Raw genomic sequence first — 16833 nt, 5'->3', positions numbered from 1 at the left:
GAAACAAGCCTTAGTTTCTATATCCCTTTGATTCTAACAATTATGTATATATCTTTTATATAATCAAAAAGTTGCTTTTGAGATGTTTAGGTATGTTCTGACTACAGTTACTGAATTTTTACTGTCTTCTTTGCCTTAAGAGCCCAGAGAATTTGTCTTTTAAATCCTTGCCAGGGATGTGATCTTGAACCTGGCTTCAGCTCTAGAGGAACAGTGATTGATTTAGGGAAAGAATGGATGACTCTTCCTATAGCAGATGTTCTCAAAGGTCCATGTTGCAGCAATTGTTCACATCACCGTCTGTTATTAGCTCCCTGGAAGCCGGATTTGAGGAAGACTTTTGGCAGCAAAGGAAAGGCAGAGAAAATGATCACCGACACTCCACTTTCATGGAGGAGCAGTAATTGAGGCGTCAGGGAGAATATCAGAGAACAGAAAACCTTAGAACAGAACAAAGATTGCTTCTGCAAAGGAGTAAAGAATTTCCTTAGTTTTAGGACTTTTCCAAAGAATCTATAAAATGCACATGGCTACTTGGTTAGGAAGTCCCACGCCCGGACATAAAAAAGTTCATCTGTATATTGGTTGAAATACAGAATGCAACTTGACTAATCCCTTTGTTATTTCGAAAACACCAGTAAAGAACATGGCTGAGCAATAAGAATTCAGGGTTCAGGAAAATCGCTTTCTTCTGGTAAGCTTACCTTTTAGCTTTTGCTGAGATGGGCACCAAGCTTTTCTTTCCTGATCAAGCTTGCTGCATAGGGGATCTGTAAGATAAAAACAAGCAAGACTATTAAGATAAGCTAAACTTGAAGATAGATACATACCCTTCATCCTGCCTAACAATTTGAATGCCAGTGAATTCCCCTCTAAGAAGAAAAGGTCTCTATCTGTTCATCAACAGTATGGAGCTTCCAGGATATAGCAATTCCTGAGGACTGTTAAAAGGCTTATCAAGGACAGTGGCACCTGGGTGGCTCAGTGGTTGAGCGCCTGCCTTTGGCTCAGGGTTTGATCCTGGGGTCCTGGGATCGAGTCCCACACTGGGCTCCCCTTAGGGAGCCTGCTTCTTCCTCTGCCTGTGTCTCTGCCTTAAGAGCCTACAGACCTCTCTCTGTGTCTCTCATGAATAAATAAATAAATAAAATAAAATCTTAAAAAAAAAAAAAAAGAAACCTATCAAGGATAGAACTGGTGATCACACCAGACTCTTGCTAGAGCTAGTCTCCGAGGTCAGGATGTGACATTTCACTTTCAGAATGTTTTATTTATTTAAAAAATATTTTATTTAATCATGAGAGACACACACAGAGAGAGAGGGAGGGGGCAGAGACACAGGCAGGGGGAGAAGCAGGCTCCATGCAGGGAGCCTGACGTGGGACTCAATCTCGGGACTCCAGGATCATGCCCTGGGCTGAAGGCAGATGCTAAACTGCTGAGACACCCAGGATCCCCTTTCAGAATGTTTTAAATTTGCATTTGATAATATGAAACTGTTTAGGTAGAAAACGAAGTTACGTTATAATATACATCCCAAGTAAAGAGAAAAGGATGTGATTACAAAGTAGTTCAATGTTATCTTTCATTTAATTACAGTGACAAGATATGCTGTCATTACAAATCACAGGTAAGATGAACTAACTCAACACGAATTATTACTCTCAGTAATTTCCCAATAACTCCTAAGAAGCATCAGAAATAATTGCACTGAGTGGAAAATATGCCCCTGAGAACGCTACCTGGATAAACTTGAAAAGTACTTTTCAGTGCTGGGACTTTGAAAGAAAGCCTATCCTATTTGATATGTTACTTTTCATTAGAAGATTCAAATAGCTGAAGTCGGACTACATGTATTATTTAGATTTACCTCTCCGTTAACCCCAGTTAAGTTACTCTATCCTTATGTTACTTACCTTCATCATTATAAGGCTAAACTCAGAATTCTAAAGATTTGAATCTATTTTACACTTAAAGAAATGAGTATTCTACACTTAAAGAAATGAATATTCTACAATATAACTTGAAATGTGGCTGTTATGTAAAAGTGGTGAGGGAAATACAATTATTTTCATCCGATTAGGCAATGCTTTTTGAACATGGGATACATGTACATTCTCCACATTTCCAGTCTATCTGTGCTATATTCTCCTGGTCCCATCCATAAATATGAGTCTTTTCCAATGGGAAGGAACTATGAATCTACAATGATGCGAGTGACTAAAATTATCTGGACCATTTTGCCGTAATAACTGACCAGTTGAATCAGTCTTTTTAATGGTTAAAAAGAGAGAGAGAGGGAGGGAGAGGGAGAGAGAGAAAAGCCTAACAACCATATCAGTATTTTGATACACAAACACAACATGGATGCATCTGATAGGCACATCTCTGATAAAGGCCTCAGACAACAGCATTAAAATTAACGATTCATTTAGTTAGTGCCATAAAAGGTTCAGAGTGCCAATCTCACATTTTAGGATGTGAGCTGAGATGAGCTGGATAACCATGACAAGGACAGTGACATAGGCACCTACTCTAGTTACCTTTTCTTCTCCCTCTAGGTTATGCTACACCTGCTATTAACCGAGACACACATTTTCCATCACGGTGTTTGTTGTGATATGCCAAAACACAGGGATCACCTCTCTCTTTAGATGCATGATATAACAGAGCCTTGAATGAAATTCTACTGCATAGGATAACAAGCAGAAATGATATAAACCTTGAGGTATGAGAAATTACCTAATACAATGTATTTGTATGCCACATTCATTGAGAGTCCTCAACATCAAGATTTGGTGCCACAACAATTTAGAAAGTGTCTGTCCCGTCCCAGGCACACACAAGTTAACATCACCATGGACTGTCTCATCAAAGCCAATAAACTACTCATCCCAACCCGAAGAAAAGTGTCTGAAGGGCTCTGCTTTCAGATTTAAGTCAGAATGCCTACTTCTTTCCTTCCTTCCCTCTTTCCTCCCTCCCTCCCTCCCTTCCTACTTTCTTCTTTTTCTTTCTCTTTTCTTTTCCCCTCAGAAACAACAATGTAGCATTTCATTAAACTGGGAAGCTGAGATGGAAAAGAAATAAAGGACCCAGGGGAGAAAAAAAGGACATTTCCACAAAAGCACATTTGAGTCCCAAATCTCCAGACTGGAATTTACATCTGTTTGAAGCATCACTCCTACTCAAACATTGTTGCATTCATTTCATTAAAACAAAATGAAATAAAAGCCAAACAAAATCAAAGACCAAAAAAGCCTAAGGTTGTGAGCTGAAGATCATATATTCTTAATGCTAAGTCCTAAATCATGAATGATAAAAAATATACTAGCACATAGCTCAGCTGTTCATGGAAATTACCCTATTTCCTTGATTCTAAAACATACTTTTTTTTCCCCTTCCCATTTTAACATCTCTTAAATTAGGTGTCTCATTATTGATGGTATCTTAGAAAAATAGTTGGGAGTTTCTTTTCTTGTGATACATCAAGTAATGGTGCTGCTTATCATTGGCAGTTCTTCGGATTCTATGAAATGCAATCCTGGATTCACAGAGACCTTGGCAAACACTCCCCAACCAGGTAGCTCAGGCTACTAGAGCTCCATTTGAGCAAAGTAGTCCACGTAAATTTCCTGTACTAGAACTTATAAAGCCTTTCTTCTCACCTTGACCAGCTTAGAAATCACCAAGATTGGCATGGAAAAAAAAAAATCCCTCGAAGTTATAGAAGTTCTAAATTAATTACCTAGTTGGTGTTAGTCTATCAAAAGTATAAAAAGATAACGTCCTAGTTTGTGCCAAGAAAGAACCAGCCTGAGTTCAGACATTCAGGTGGGTTAACATGTCAAAAGGAGAAAGTGGAGTAGGCCACATAACTAGGGAACAGTGATTGCCTTGTCAAGATACGTGGCAATCGATCAATAATCAGAAAAGGAGCCACTGTAGTCAAAGTCTGTCTCCTGCTGGAGAATGTGAAGGCAGCATCAAGTCCTCTGACTTGCAGGGACCTGCTTTTCTCACATATTTAGCCACAAAACCAACATCCTCTAGTGGCCTCGGGATATTTTCCTAAAAACTTAGTGCCAAACAGTAATTGTTCTATCTAACCTTTCAAAAAACATGTTAACCCCGTTTTAACATGGGTTGAGATGGTAGACGTTTGGACAAGTTCTCATCCTAATGAATCTTGGAGAATCTCCAAAGAAAGACCCCATCACCAAAGAGCTGTGCCCCTGCCAAAGGAGGAGGGCCCCATCCAGCAACAATCAAGACCTCGTTCCTTTCCCTGCGAGAAAGCTCTGTGCTCCCACCATTGGGAGGTTGTAAAACAGCTTTTTTACAAGTCCACAGTGAACAAAACATTAGTACTAAATCTATTGATTGAGCATAATTTTAATTGAGGCTTTTAATGAAGAACTTTGAGACCAGCTCCCCCCACCCCACCCCCCGGCTGCGTGCGGCTGCAGTGTTCTGGAGAAACAGCAGAGGGCACTTTGACACTAGCACATTTTCTCCAGTGCCTCTGTACCAATCCGCAAGTTCAAAGGATAAGAATCTGGGGGTCTACCCATTTATCAAAGGCTCTCTTTTGCAGCTTCGCAATGTCCTCAAGAGCTATGAGTCCAGAAGAGCATGTCTTCAACAAACCCACAGTAGTAGCTTCTATACAGAAGCACTCACTTGAAAAAATTGTTGCCAAGTTAACATGAAACAAAAATTACCCAGGCATCATAATGTGTAAATTATATCACATTTCAGCCTTTGAAAAAAAACCGTAACCAAAAGTTTATACACTGAGTAAAATATCCTTAGCTTCTTTTTTTTAATCTTTAAAAAATTAGCTAAAATTAAAAAGTTAGATAAAATCGATATGTAACATTGCATTTAACTTCTTCACTTTCTTAATGGTACAGGATGATGGGTTTTGTTTTCAACATTGAACAAGGTTTTCCTAGAATCACAATCCATTCGTGAATGAGTTTTTTTTTTTTTTTTTTTTTGCTCTGTACTACATACACTACATGCTAACATTTTCACGAACTTGTTACATTTTAAAACCTTTGTGTTTGGGTTCATAGTGAGAAGAATATATTTCTTTGCTTGTAGAAATAACTCTGGCTTAATAAGGGAAACATTTTAGGCATTTTTTTAAAAAAAATTATTTATTCATGGGAGAAATAGAGAGAGAGGCAGAGACACAGGCAGAGGGAGAAGCAGGCTCCATGCATGGAGCCCGATGTGGGACTGGATCTGGGAACTCCAGGATCACGCCCTGAGCCGAAGGCAGAAGCTCAACTGCTGAGCCACCCAGGCATACCCATTTATGGCATTTGAAAGCCCAGGGCAGGAGAACACAAATGTGTGAAGTACTATATACTCTAATGTTAAGCTATTTTTTAAAAAAAAGTTAGCTTGCTGTCCATGTATAAATGTTAAATAAACTGCATATGCTTTAAATCTCACATTGAGAGATGCACATTTATAAATGTACAGACAGAGTCAATTATTTGACTATATAGTCATCACAACTCTGCATTTAACAAACTGAAAAAGGAAGCAGTGGTGCAGAAATTATAGTCAGTGGAGAATCTAAAAATGCAGAAGCCAAAGAAATTCATAAGTTTTCCTTCTATAGCAATGATACCCAAGATGCTTTTGATATAATCTTTTGAATAAGAACACTGTGTAACAGCATAGGATAAATGTACTGTGGGTCTATGGGAATTGTTATAAAATATGATGGCTTTAATATATTTGAATTCTCTATGATTGTAGGATGGGATGGGTTTTTATTTCATCTAGAGGGGAAAAAAAGTGCCTATTCTGTAGGCAAATGACTCTTCTGTAATATATGCTCTGTAAGCCTTAAATATAAAATAATTTAAATATAAAACAAATAATATTGAGTGAATCCCCTATTCTCGGGAAGCAAACCACGTAAACATATTTACTGTTGAATTAGATCATTTAACTAAAAATATTAAGAAAGTCAGTAATTGTGATACCTAGCAACTTACTGAAACTCTTTAGATAGAATTTTCTAAAGATATTACCCTCTCTGGCCCCCTCCCCACCCCAAGTACTTAACAAGTAAAACAAGCTGAATAAGGGATGAGATACATTTCTGTTCAGGTAATCTTGAATCTGCTGCTTCAATTCTAAAGCAGATGGCATAACGTGAACACAGGTCCTTTTTGCACAAAAATCTATCTAGCTACCAGGACTTGAAAAATCCCACTATTAGAGGTACTGCTTTGAAAGGGGGGGCATGAAATTGACTCCTCATACTGGCATGACACTGGATGACGTGCACGGGCATTTCAGGTTTATTATGCACGTGTGCCTTACTAACTTACTCAGTCAGACCCTACAATGAGTTGCTTTGGCGGAAGAACTGACTCTTCATGGAGTATATGGGAGCAGTCTTGAACTGAAGTGTGCAAATCCCAAGGACAGTGCAGTAAGACAGAGGCTCCCCCACAATTCACCAGTATGCCTTCCTTGAGTCATTTTAGTAGTTGTTTCTTAGCACAAAAGAAAATTTGAGGAAATTAAGAACAAGCCAGGGAAATTTGGAAAAGAATTAAGAGGATTACGTGATGAGAGTATCAGAGTTGACTCAGGGGTCATCGCTGGGTGGTGATTCATTCAGCAAATATTTATTGATAGCCATTTGATGCTACACACCATGCTAGGTCCTGGAGGCCATGTGAAGACCCTCCCCATCTTAGGGAAGGGGACACAGGAGAAGCAGCAGCAGGAGGGACAAATCATGCCTTGTGCACCTATTTTCATGTTGTTGGCGTGGATGTGCTTTTATGGATTTCAGAAATTATATGGTACCTACAAGGGCTGGGGGAAATTTTTCTGGCTTCTCCCAAAGAATTTAACTTGTGACCAGAAGTAATTTACTATCTAGAGAAATCTGAATGAATAATGCTTGCCTAGGTAAATGAATATATGATGATGAAGTATTTAGCAATACAGTATAATAAAAATGTTTAGTAATATCAGTTTCTATCTTCCAGGTACCAAATATCTCAGAAGACACTTTTTCTTCCATCAATACTGCCTGCCTAACACATGGATGCAGTATCATTTCTTCTTTTACTAAAGAAACCGAATGTCAAAGATAATGAAGACATTAAAGCTACATAACTGACTTTAAACAGTAGCACTAAAATAAATACTTAGTCTCCTTTCCTAAAGCCCATGGTGCTATACTTGACAACTCCCTCCCCGCAAATCACAAATTTTTCGTTGCATGTGTGGCAATTTTTGTTTTAAGAGTCTGAAAGTGAAATCAGTAACATCTTAAAATTTTCATCCCTCTATCTCTAAATCTATATTTAAATTCTTCCTTTGGATGGGGGTGCCTGGCTGGCTCAGTCAGTCAACATGTGATTCTTGATCTCTGGATAGGGAGCTCGAGCTCATGTTGGGTGTAGAAATCACTTAAACATAACATCTTTAAACAAAAATAAATTCTTCCTTCGGACAACGAAAACAATAAACATATGAAGAGCAAGTAATTAATAGCTCTTATTACCTAGGTATCAAAAGCTAAGAGCAGTACATACATTTTTTTAAACCTCTTTGGGGGCTTAGTTGTCAATCAATTAAGAAAAGTCCTTCTGCACCCCATCCCTTCCCGTGATTTTAGCTGCAAACAAAACGAACACAAACAAAGCCAAAACAAGAAGAAAGGTCCTGTTTAAGAGGCATCTTATGTTGAGGTGGCTTTCAGAACAGAGAATGTTAACCAGTACTTGAGGCCAATAAAACCAGTGGGAATGTTAAGAGTGTAAGTAGCACTTTTAATGGAGCCCCCACAATAGCGAGAAACCTCGTGAGCTACAAGGTTGTTTTAAAAATCTCCATTAACACATGCATGATTTCTCCGATGCAGAAAGAAAACATTAATACCTATCTTCCTTGAGTTATTCTGATAGAGAGCTAGATATCTGGCTCTCTGGACATGACAGGCAGGTATGCATAGGTCCATGCTTAATAAGATAAAGGTAACGTGGACCAGCTCAGAAATGTCAAGCAACCCAAATTATAATAATCATGCTGGGAATATCACTAAGGATCAGTGTATGTCTTTATCCAGGTGATTAAAAATATCTTACAAAATGGAACAGAAATTGTTTTCCCCATTGTACTCATGTAAATGAAGACTATGGGAGACTGTTTCAAAAGCACTAATGATTAATACCAGATATATCTGCAAGGGGATGAAGGGTAGTGAATTCAATAAAAAAATCAAAAAGGCAACCAAAGCCCCCACTACATTTATTTACCAGGCACCTTCCTGCTTCCCTGGTCCCACATAAATACCTCTTAGTGTCCACTTTTCAATATGATTAGGAATAACACACTTCATTTGGAAAGAATCATTTCTTTTCATCACCTTTCAAGCGAATTTAATTGATTAAGTGTATTTATACTAAGTTTATTGGCAGCGGAGGGACTGGCTCAGGTCTGGGTAACAAAAGGAGAGACAGAAAGAAGACAATTGCCCTTCACTGAGCCTCTAGTGTATCCTAGCACCGCGTTCACACGTTTGCACAGTGGGAGATGACGCAGGTACCTCTGGTTCACCCACAGAGACAATTTACACATCTGTCTATTAACACATGGTAGGTAGTTACATTTCGAGGAAACGTACTGACACATCTGTTTATCCTGTATCTAAGTAAATCTTTGGTAATTAGCATCTAAACCAGCTGAGAGGTAAGTGGTAGGTGGACCAAAGGGTTTCACGGCAAAAATGTGAATGGTTTCATACAATTGAGTGGTTTGAAAACAAACTCATCAAGTTGCATAGATTTTTAAGTAGAAATCATCTTACAATTTGTAACTGTTGCACCATTTCTTCTCGGTAGGCTAGTTCCCTCTTCATCTGATCCTGAAAATTATCTGGTAGGAGAGAGAGAAAGAGAGAAAGACATCAATTAAAGTTGCAATATCTTCTCTTAGTATTTTTAGTAAAAATATTACTGATGGTCCCAGAGAGGCCCATCTCCCTTTTTTTGGTATTTTTAGAAAGGATTATGGTATTTTTTAAAGTAAATAATATGGCCGTTGGAAGGGATGTTGTAAAGGCTCTACAGTCAGAAGAGACAGCAAATTTTGAGAGAGTAAGGTCTGTATCTCATAGTTCACAGCATTCCATAGCCCATCTAGATAGATGATCCCTCGCTTACGATAACTAGTCAGGAATGTCTGGTGCAGTCATGTTCTCTACCTTTGCCTTCCTGAGCAGGTCACAGGTATTGAGAGCTTCCACTGTCTGTAGAAGTCTAGTGTGAGTGGGTGAGGGGGTGAACCTTAGATACTTCTATGTTGATCATAAGAAATGTGGACCTTTGTGCATACCATGCCTCCCGACTGATAAGACAAAGGTCCGTTAGCCTTGCTGCACTCACAAGAGAGTGATAAACATCCTCTGACTCTCCCAACCTGCAAACTCTCTTACTCCCCGTCAGCCTTATTTTGTAGTCCTTGTCTGCATCTGAGAACAGAGTGGGGGGAGCTTGAGGAGATATTGTTAAGCAAACTATCTTTGCCATTCTACATAGTGATAATTTTCATTGGGAAATGACTTTCTAAGGTGTGTTGTGTCATTGCAGCCTCTCCATGTGGTCTTTTTAAAAGTGTGGACCTTAAAAAAAAAAAAAAAAAAGGCATGGACCTGGCTAACTTTGGCATTTTCTGCCTTAAATGAGAACCTTGCACTATTTCCTATTGCATCTGTGGTGGATAGTCAAGGCAGTAGTTGGGAAAAACCAGAACTTTGTCACATCTTTCCCTCTGCTCTTCCTTTCACCTCTACAGTCTCTGGTGTGTGAATCCTTCCCAGTCTGCCTCCATACTCCGCTCCCTTTGCCACTGTTGCTTCCCCAACACAGACACCTCTTCCCTAACTAGCTTCCCAACTCACCACCTGGCTTCTGGTTCCTCCCTCTGCAAATCTCTTTCCTTCTTCTGCTGAAAAATCTATGATGGCTTCCTATCTCTTTCAAGATAATAAATCCTTTACCATTCAACCATTCATGAGATCATGGGTATTTGGAAATTAAAAACATTGTCCTTTTTATATTTTTTGACTTCTACCTTTCTATACTATTTGAAATCCCTTCCTACCCTCAAGCATGTTTTTTAAATTAGTTTATATATATATATATATATATATATATATATATATATATTTTTTTTTTTTTAGGTTCACAACAAAATTAAAGGGTAGGTACAGAGATTTCCCATATACCCCCTGCCCACACCCCTGCATATCCTTCCTCATTATCAACACCCCCACCAGAGTGGGACATTGATTACAATGGATGAACCTATAGTGACACATCATAATCATCAGAAGTCCATAGTTTATCTTAGGGTCCACTCTTGGTATTGCACATTCTATGGATTTGGACAAATATACAATGACATATATTCACCATTATAATATAAGAATATCCACCAGTATGATAATAGAGAAAATATAGAGTATTTTTACTGCCCTAAAAACCTCTGTGCTCTGGCTATTCATCCCTCTCCTTCATCCACCCCTGGCAACCATTGATCATTTATTGTTTCCACAGTTTTGCCTTTTATATGCATTTAAAAGACCCATTCCCTACTCTCACCTCTGAATTTGATGTGAAGGGTATTGTGATAAGGGTAAGTAAATGGCATAATGCAAAGGTTATCCTTATACTCTTGGGGAGTTAGGGAGCAAGCAATGCTTGAGCAGATATATGTAGAGAACATTATTTTATACAAAGATATGGGAAGAGGCACTGGAAAGAGCAAGTGGCTCAGTTGGTTGCAGCAAAGGGGGTAGAAGAAACCCCTGTACCCCATTATCCACCAATACTGACTGTAACACCTTCTTTGGGATTCCAGAAGATGCTAAAAACAATTCAGAGTGGAATGGTGGTACTTAAGCCTTACTTAATTCATGCTCATTCGTCTATGATGGTACATTTAATATAATTCTTTAAGTCAAAATGAAAAAAAAATAAAGCCATTAAAGTGTTAGAAAAAATGGTGAATATTTTTATAAAATTTGGGTAGGGAAGAGTATCAAAGATAGAAGAACCAAAAAAGGAAAAAAAGGATAGATTTGATAAAAAATTTAAAACTTTGGTATGAGAATAAACTACAAACAAATTGAGCCCTCAATACACAAAAGGTCATGGTCAACATCTAAAGGTAACTGATACAAACAAAAGAATATTTGTGATGTGATGAAAAATTAATATATTAGCATTCAAAGAATTCTTAGAAATAAATATGAAGAATATATTAAAAGAAATACTAGAAGAGAATATAATGGGCATTCACAAAACCTACAGATGGAAAGTAGACATGAAAAGTGCTCACCATCCCTAGCATTGAAAGGAAATGATATGAGCTACCATTTTTTAAATTAGCAGAGATTAAAAGAAAAGGCAGGATGTGGTGTTCCAAGAATGGGAGTATAAATTAGTACAAATTTTCTGGAAAGCAACTAGAAATGATATATCAAGAACTGTAAGAAATTCCTAGTCTTTAACACGGCAATCCTTTCAGGGGTTTATAGTAGGGGAATCATCATAGATATGTGCAAGGATTTAGTTTCAGTGATGTCCATTATCTAAAACTTTGATAACTTTAATGTCTAACGTAAGAGTACATTTATAAACTCAAAATGAATTAAATACCTAAATGTGAGACCTGAAACCACAAAGAGAACACAGGCAGTAATTTCTCTGACATCAGCCATAGCAACAGTTTTCTGGGTATGTCCCCTCAGGCAAGGGAAACAAAAGCAAAAATAAAGAATTAGGACTACATCAAAATAAAAAGCTTTTGCACAGTGAGGGAAGCCATCCACAAAACAAAAAGTCAATGTACTGAATGGGAGAAAATATTTGTAAGCGATATATTTAATGAGGGGTTAATGTCCAAAATGTGTAAGGAAATTTTATAGCTCAATACCAAAAAAAAGACCAATCTGATGAAAAAATGGGCAGAGAACCTAAATAGACATTTTCCCAAAGAAGATAGCCAGATGGACAAGAGACACATGAAAAGATGCTAAGTATCACTCATCAGCAAGGAAATGCAAATAAAAAACACGATGAGATGTGGTTACACCTTACCCCAGTCAGGACAGGTAAAACCAAAAGCAGAAGAAACAACTAATGTTGGTGAGGACATGAAGAAAAAGGAACCCTTGTGCATCATTCATGGAAATTTACACTTGTGCAGCCACTGTGGAAAACAGTATGAAGGCCCCTCAAAAAATTAAAAATAGAAATACCATCTGATCAAAAAATTCCACTACTGAGTATTTACCCAAAGAAAACAAAAACACTAATTCGAAAAGATATATGTACCTCTATGTTTATTACAGCATTATTTACAATAACCAATATATGAAAGCAACCTAAGATGAATAAAGAATATGCGATATAGATACATACAATGGAATACCGCACAGCCATAAAAAAGGATGAGGGTTTTTTTCTCCCCATTTGGGACAACATGGATGGACCTAGAAGGTATTATTTTTTAAGTGAAGTAAGTAAGACTGAGAAAGACAGGGAATGAATAAGGTATGGGAACTTAAGGCCCAGCATAGGGAATAGTCAATGGTACTATAAATAGTATTTTATGGTGACAGATGGTAGCCATTTCTGTGGTGAGTATAGCATAGCACACAGAGAAGTTGAATCACTACACTGTACACCTAATGCTAATGTAACATTGTGTGTCCATCACACTCAAATAAAAATGTTTTAAAAAGAAAGGACGTTTGTGACAGCTGTGTAGTAATGGAAAGAGGCTCATGTTAAGAGAAAAATAAGAGAGCAAAAAATGGGGTGTATACTATTTCATTTTGTTAAAAAAAAAAATAGGACTCACTATGCATTGAGAAAGCTGAAACTCCAAAATGTTAACATTGGTTATCTCCAGATGACAATATTATGGGTGATTTTTTTCTTCCCTTTTCTTTGTATTTCTGTGTTTATGGTTTCCTACAACAAGCATGGGTATAACTTTTGAGATATAAAAATTGTTAATTGGCAAATGGAAAAAAAACACTTAAATTTCTGCTATGTTCTAAAGGTTGACGAAGGCACAATTTAAGTGGAGATAAAAAAATCATTAAGCCAATTTCTCTAATGAGAATCACTTAAAATCCAACTATTTCTGGAAAACAATAGAATAAAAGGAGGTACAGAGGAAAGCACTGATGTGCAGTGTGCCAGCCAACATAGTGGCTGCTCTGCAGACACGGATAGTTTGAAAGCCCGGTGTTTCACAAACAGCAAAAAAGTATATAGGCTATGTTCCCAAGACCAGAAAAAAGAAAACTCATATGGTACATCTGGTCCACCCAGTAGATCCTACTCATCAAGGAGTAAGCTTTGGGGTTTACTTTGTTTACATCTTTTTCATTTTGTTATCCCTACTTTTAACAACTGCAGGACCTTTTCATCTGTACCGTGATTTAGAATTCCCTCATCACTCCCTCTCTGGAGGATGACACGAAAGGAGAGAGAAAACCACTCAACACAGAATGATTGCAGTACCAGCTAGAGGTGAAAGAAAGATGGGATAACCATATTCAAGTGGATGAAATGTAGTTTGTTTTTTAATAAAAGTAAAATAAAACCTTAACAGTATCATGGAAGAGTAGCTTTTATAAGAATCTAAAATGTCGACACAGTCAAAATCTACTCCTGAAATATTTCTCGAAGCCCCTAGTCGAGGAAGCCCCTAGGGCCTTCCCTCTTGTAACTGACTGGACTTTCCTTTAATTCTCTCAAGTGTCATGAATTTGTCACATGCAAATTCCAAGGACTCCACCTATGAGCCCTCACTAATCTCCTACAAACCAGTTTTCAGTTTCCCAATCTCATCCCTCATTGTCGGTTTTAATCTCTTTGAATGTAAAACCAGAATGTGTATCAGTCATTTACTGAGAGGATGTCCTGTGCCCATAAGGAATGCCTACTGTAAGAGTAGGAAGGCTTCCTGTAGGTGGTGGCTCAAACTGTGTCCCAAACGATTAGGAATGCTTTGATGAGGGGAGGCATTCCAGACTAGAGAAACATAATCCAAGAAGGTGGAAAGCAAGGGGAGAGAAGTGATCTGTAGGGTAACTGGAGCTCAGCAAGGAAGGAAGTGGAAATAAGAGCAGAGAGGTTAATTATTGGCCAATTACAGAGGGTTTTGAAAGCCAGTCAGGGGTTAGATACAACACGATCAACAAGAGGCATCACTATGCTTTCTTGGGTGGAAGATCTGAAGCCAAAGGTAGAGCTTTGTAAGACTGGGCTCATGGCAATGGGCAGAAAGAGCTGGAGTGGAGAAGGGAGGAGAGGGCCCAGGGCACCCCACTGTAGTGACAGGGGAGGGAGGTAGCGGCCTTCTCCGCTGGTTGCCTCATCCCAGCAACTCTTTGGTAGGTCTCCAGTTCAGGGCCAAGTTGGTACCCGTGGCTAGTGGAAAGAGAGTAAAATGAATGAAAAAAGACCTCCAAGGACGGATGCCATAACAACGGAAGGTATAGGATGCTGGCAGAGAAGGGAGCATGGAGTGGGGGGAAGGGGACGCAATGATTTTGGTGGCAACAATGACTTCCAGACTGACAGCAAGTAGAGATCCTTGCTTATTCTTCCTCCACCAAACATCTGCCCCCCAAGGATGGAGACTTGCTTTCTCCTCCCCCTCCTTCTGATCTTTACCTTATCCTCTCCGTGCCCAGATTTCACTCCTGCGGTCCTTATTAGCCTTCAGAACCACAGCAAGAAGGCTACGGGAACTCTGAAATCCGGAGCTAGTTTAGAAACGCTTTTCTGGAGCTCAGTGCTAAGAACCTCCTCCTCCTCCTCCTCCTCCTACCTCCTCCCCACCACCAGCCTCACAGCTGACAGTATTGAGCCCTTCACGCCCTTCCTCTCATTTACTCCTCACATCCTCCCACGAGATAGGAATTATCTGGCCCACTTGACGGTTTCCAAAGTCCCACGGCCAGGAAGTGGCGGAGGCCCAGAGCGAACCCAGGTCTGGGTTCCTAATTCTCACACACGATAGCTGGGCTGAGGTCCAGGGTCTTCTAAGTCCACCGCAAGGGTCATGACTCAGTGTCCCCTTCCTAGTAAAAGGATCTTTGAAACTCTGGCCGGGATCCCTCTACGCTTTCTTCTGATGTGGCTTCACCAAGTTCCGTGCCTCCCGCTCCATCTGAGTGAATCTAGATCCGCCTGCCAGCCTCATGGCCTCTCACATTTAGTTAACAAGCACGTAATGCACATTTGCTATTTCCATCGGTGTGAAATTAACTGCCTCTTTGTGGTGTGTCTAAACCACGCATTATTCAAACTTGGGCACACACATGCCACTTCCTTGGTCAGCGGAGGACGTTGCAGATAAAAAACAGGAACATTTTTGTTGTTGTTTAATTGAAGTGTTTCATGTATGTGGCAATCATAGGGGATTAGTTTTAATTCAAAAGGGTGAATGAATGATAGGTCTGAATCAAAATGGGCCAGTCGTACTATAACATTCGAACATCTTTTTAACAGAAACGTGTATATATAGGATGGCAGAGCAATTAAGAAGGAGAAGTGCCAATCATTATAAATTACTTAATTCCTTAAAATGATTAATTGACTTTTATTAAGGGGATAAATTATGGATACACTGACTTTATGGGGAGCTAGGTGGGTACTTGAGCAGTTCAGTGGAACTTTGACCCTCTCTGCTGGATCTAAAAGCTAGGATTTACAAACTTAACAATGAGATAAATATCAGCTTGTAGGGGAAACAAATAATTCAATATCTCCTCATTGCTGCAAAGAACTGGGTATTAAAATATTGTTTTAGAAATGAGAGAGGATCGTGGATCCTTTAGAAGCACTTGGCTTTTCCGATGTCAGAGATATTTTTTAAATGTTTCTTTCTCTTTTTCTCAAAGCTACAATGTCACGATGATCCTAACACACTATCTAGAGCTATAGGCCATTCTCCACCCTTCCATCTTACCCCGGGCCTCAGCAGGCAGTCTCGAGATTCAAAACACCGAAGCACTGCAAATTCCGAGCCTCCCCTGTGGCTACTGAGAGATCACAAACTTGGCAGACCCTATTGCTCCTTGTGGTCAGAGCTCTCTCTTCCATCGTGCATCCTCCTTGTTTTCTACCCCTGCTAAGTGTTCGGTGACCTCAGTTTGAGATGTGCCAGGAACCCAGTCCTCTTCAAAGAGGCTACCTGAGAAAGCATGTCTTTTAGCTGTGCTGACAATCTCATTTGAGAAGCCCTGGTGAACGCTGGCCTTCATGCTCATATTATTAAAATTGTCACAAGTACTGAAAAATCTTCTCCCAGATGCTGGTCTGTGGCCCTAGCACAGGAATTGCCAATGTGAGTTTTGTGATTCTTGGATTAATAAAGGAGGGGCATGCTGACATTTTAAAAAAGAGACCCAGAAAAAACTAGTATTAAATTTACAGAATTCAAAACATACATTTATATACTATTTTCTTTCCCGCTTTCCTTTCTCTGGAACAAGGAATATGACTAAAGGAAACTCCAAAAAGTTTGAAAAAGCACCACTGTGACATATTTGTCCAAATGTGATCCAGCCCAAGGCTGGTGAATTTTAGAAATTTGGACACCTAGCATTAAATTCTAGGACTCTGGGAATAGAACTGACACATTTTATGCTACAGTATCTGCCACCAAATTTGGAATGGAATTTTAACATTAAATATGAATGGAGAATCTCAAATTGCTAAATTATACTAATCTCAGTCAATAAAATAAATATAT

At 39.0% G+C, this 16833-nt stretch overlaps 1 protein-coding gene across 1 annotated transcript in view; it reads right to left on the bottom strand.

Moving 5' to 3' along the window:
- Nucleotides 1-16833, bottom strand: part of SKOR2 (SKI family transcriptional corepressor 2) — a 38531-nt gene that overhangs the window by 5021 nt on the left and 16677 nt on the right. Inside the window, exons 6-7 of the mRNA XM_038541785.1 lie at nt 8858-8925; nt 705-770 (exon numbers count right to left, since the gene is read on the bottom strand). Of these exons, the coding sequence (XP_038397713.1) occupies nt 708-770; nt 8858-8925 (131 nt within the window). The 3' untranslated portion in view covers nt 705-707. The remainder of the gene's footprint in view (nt 1-704; nt 771-8857; nt 8926-16833) is intronic.

Source organism: Canis lupus, chromosome 7 (assembly GCF_011100685.1).
Source record: "Canis lupus familiaris isolate Mischka breed German Shepherd chromosome 7, alternate assembly UU_Cfam_GSD_1.0, whole genome shotgun sequence".
In the NCBI taxonomy this organism is placed as follows: Eukaryota; Metazoa; Chordata; class Mammalia; order Carnivora; family Canidae; genus Canis; species Canis lupus.
Note: the sequence above shows the minus strand (reverse complement) of the source record. Positions and strands in the feature narration are given on the sequence as shown.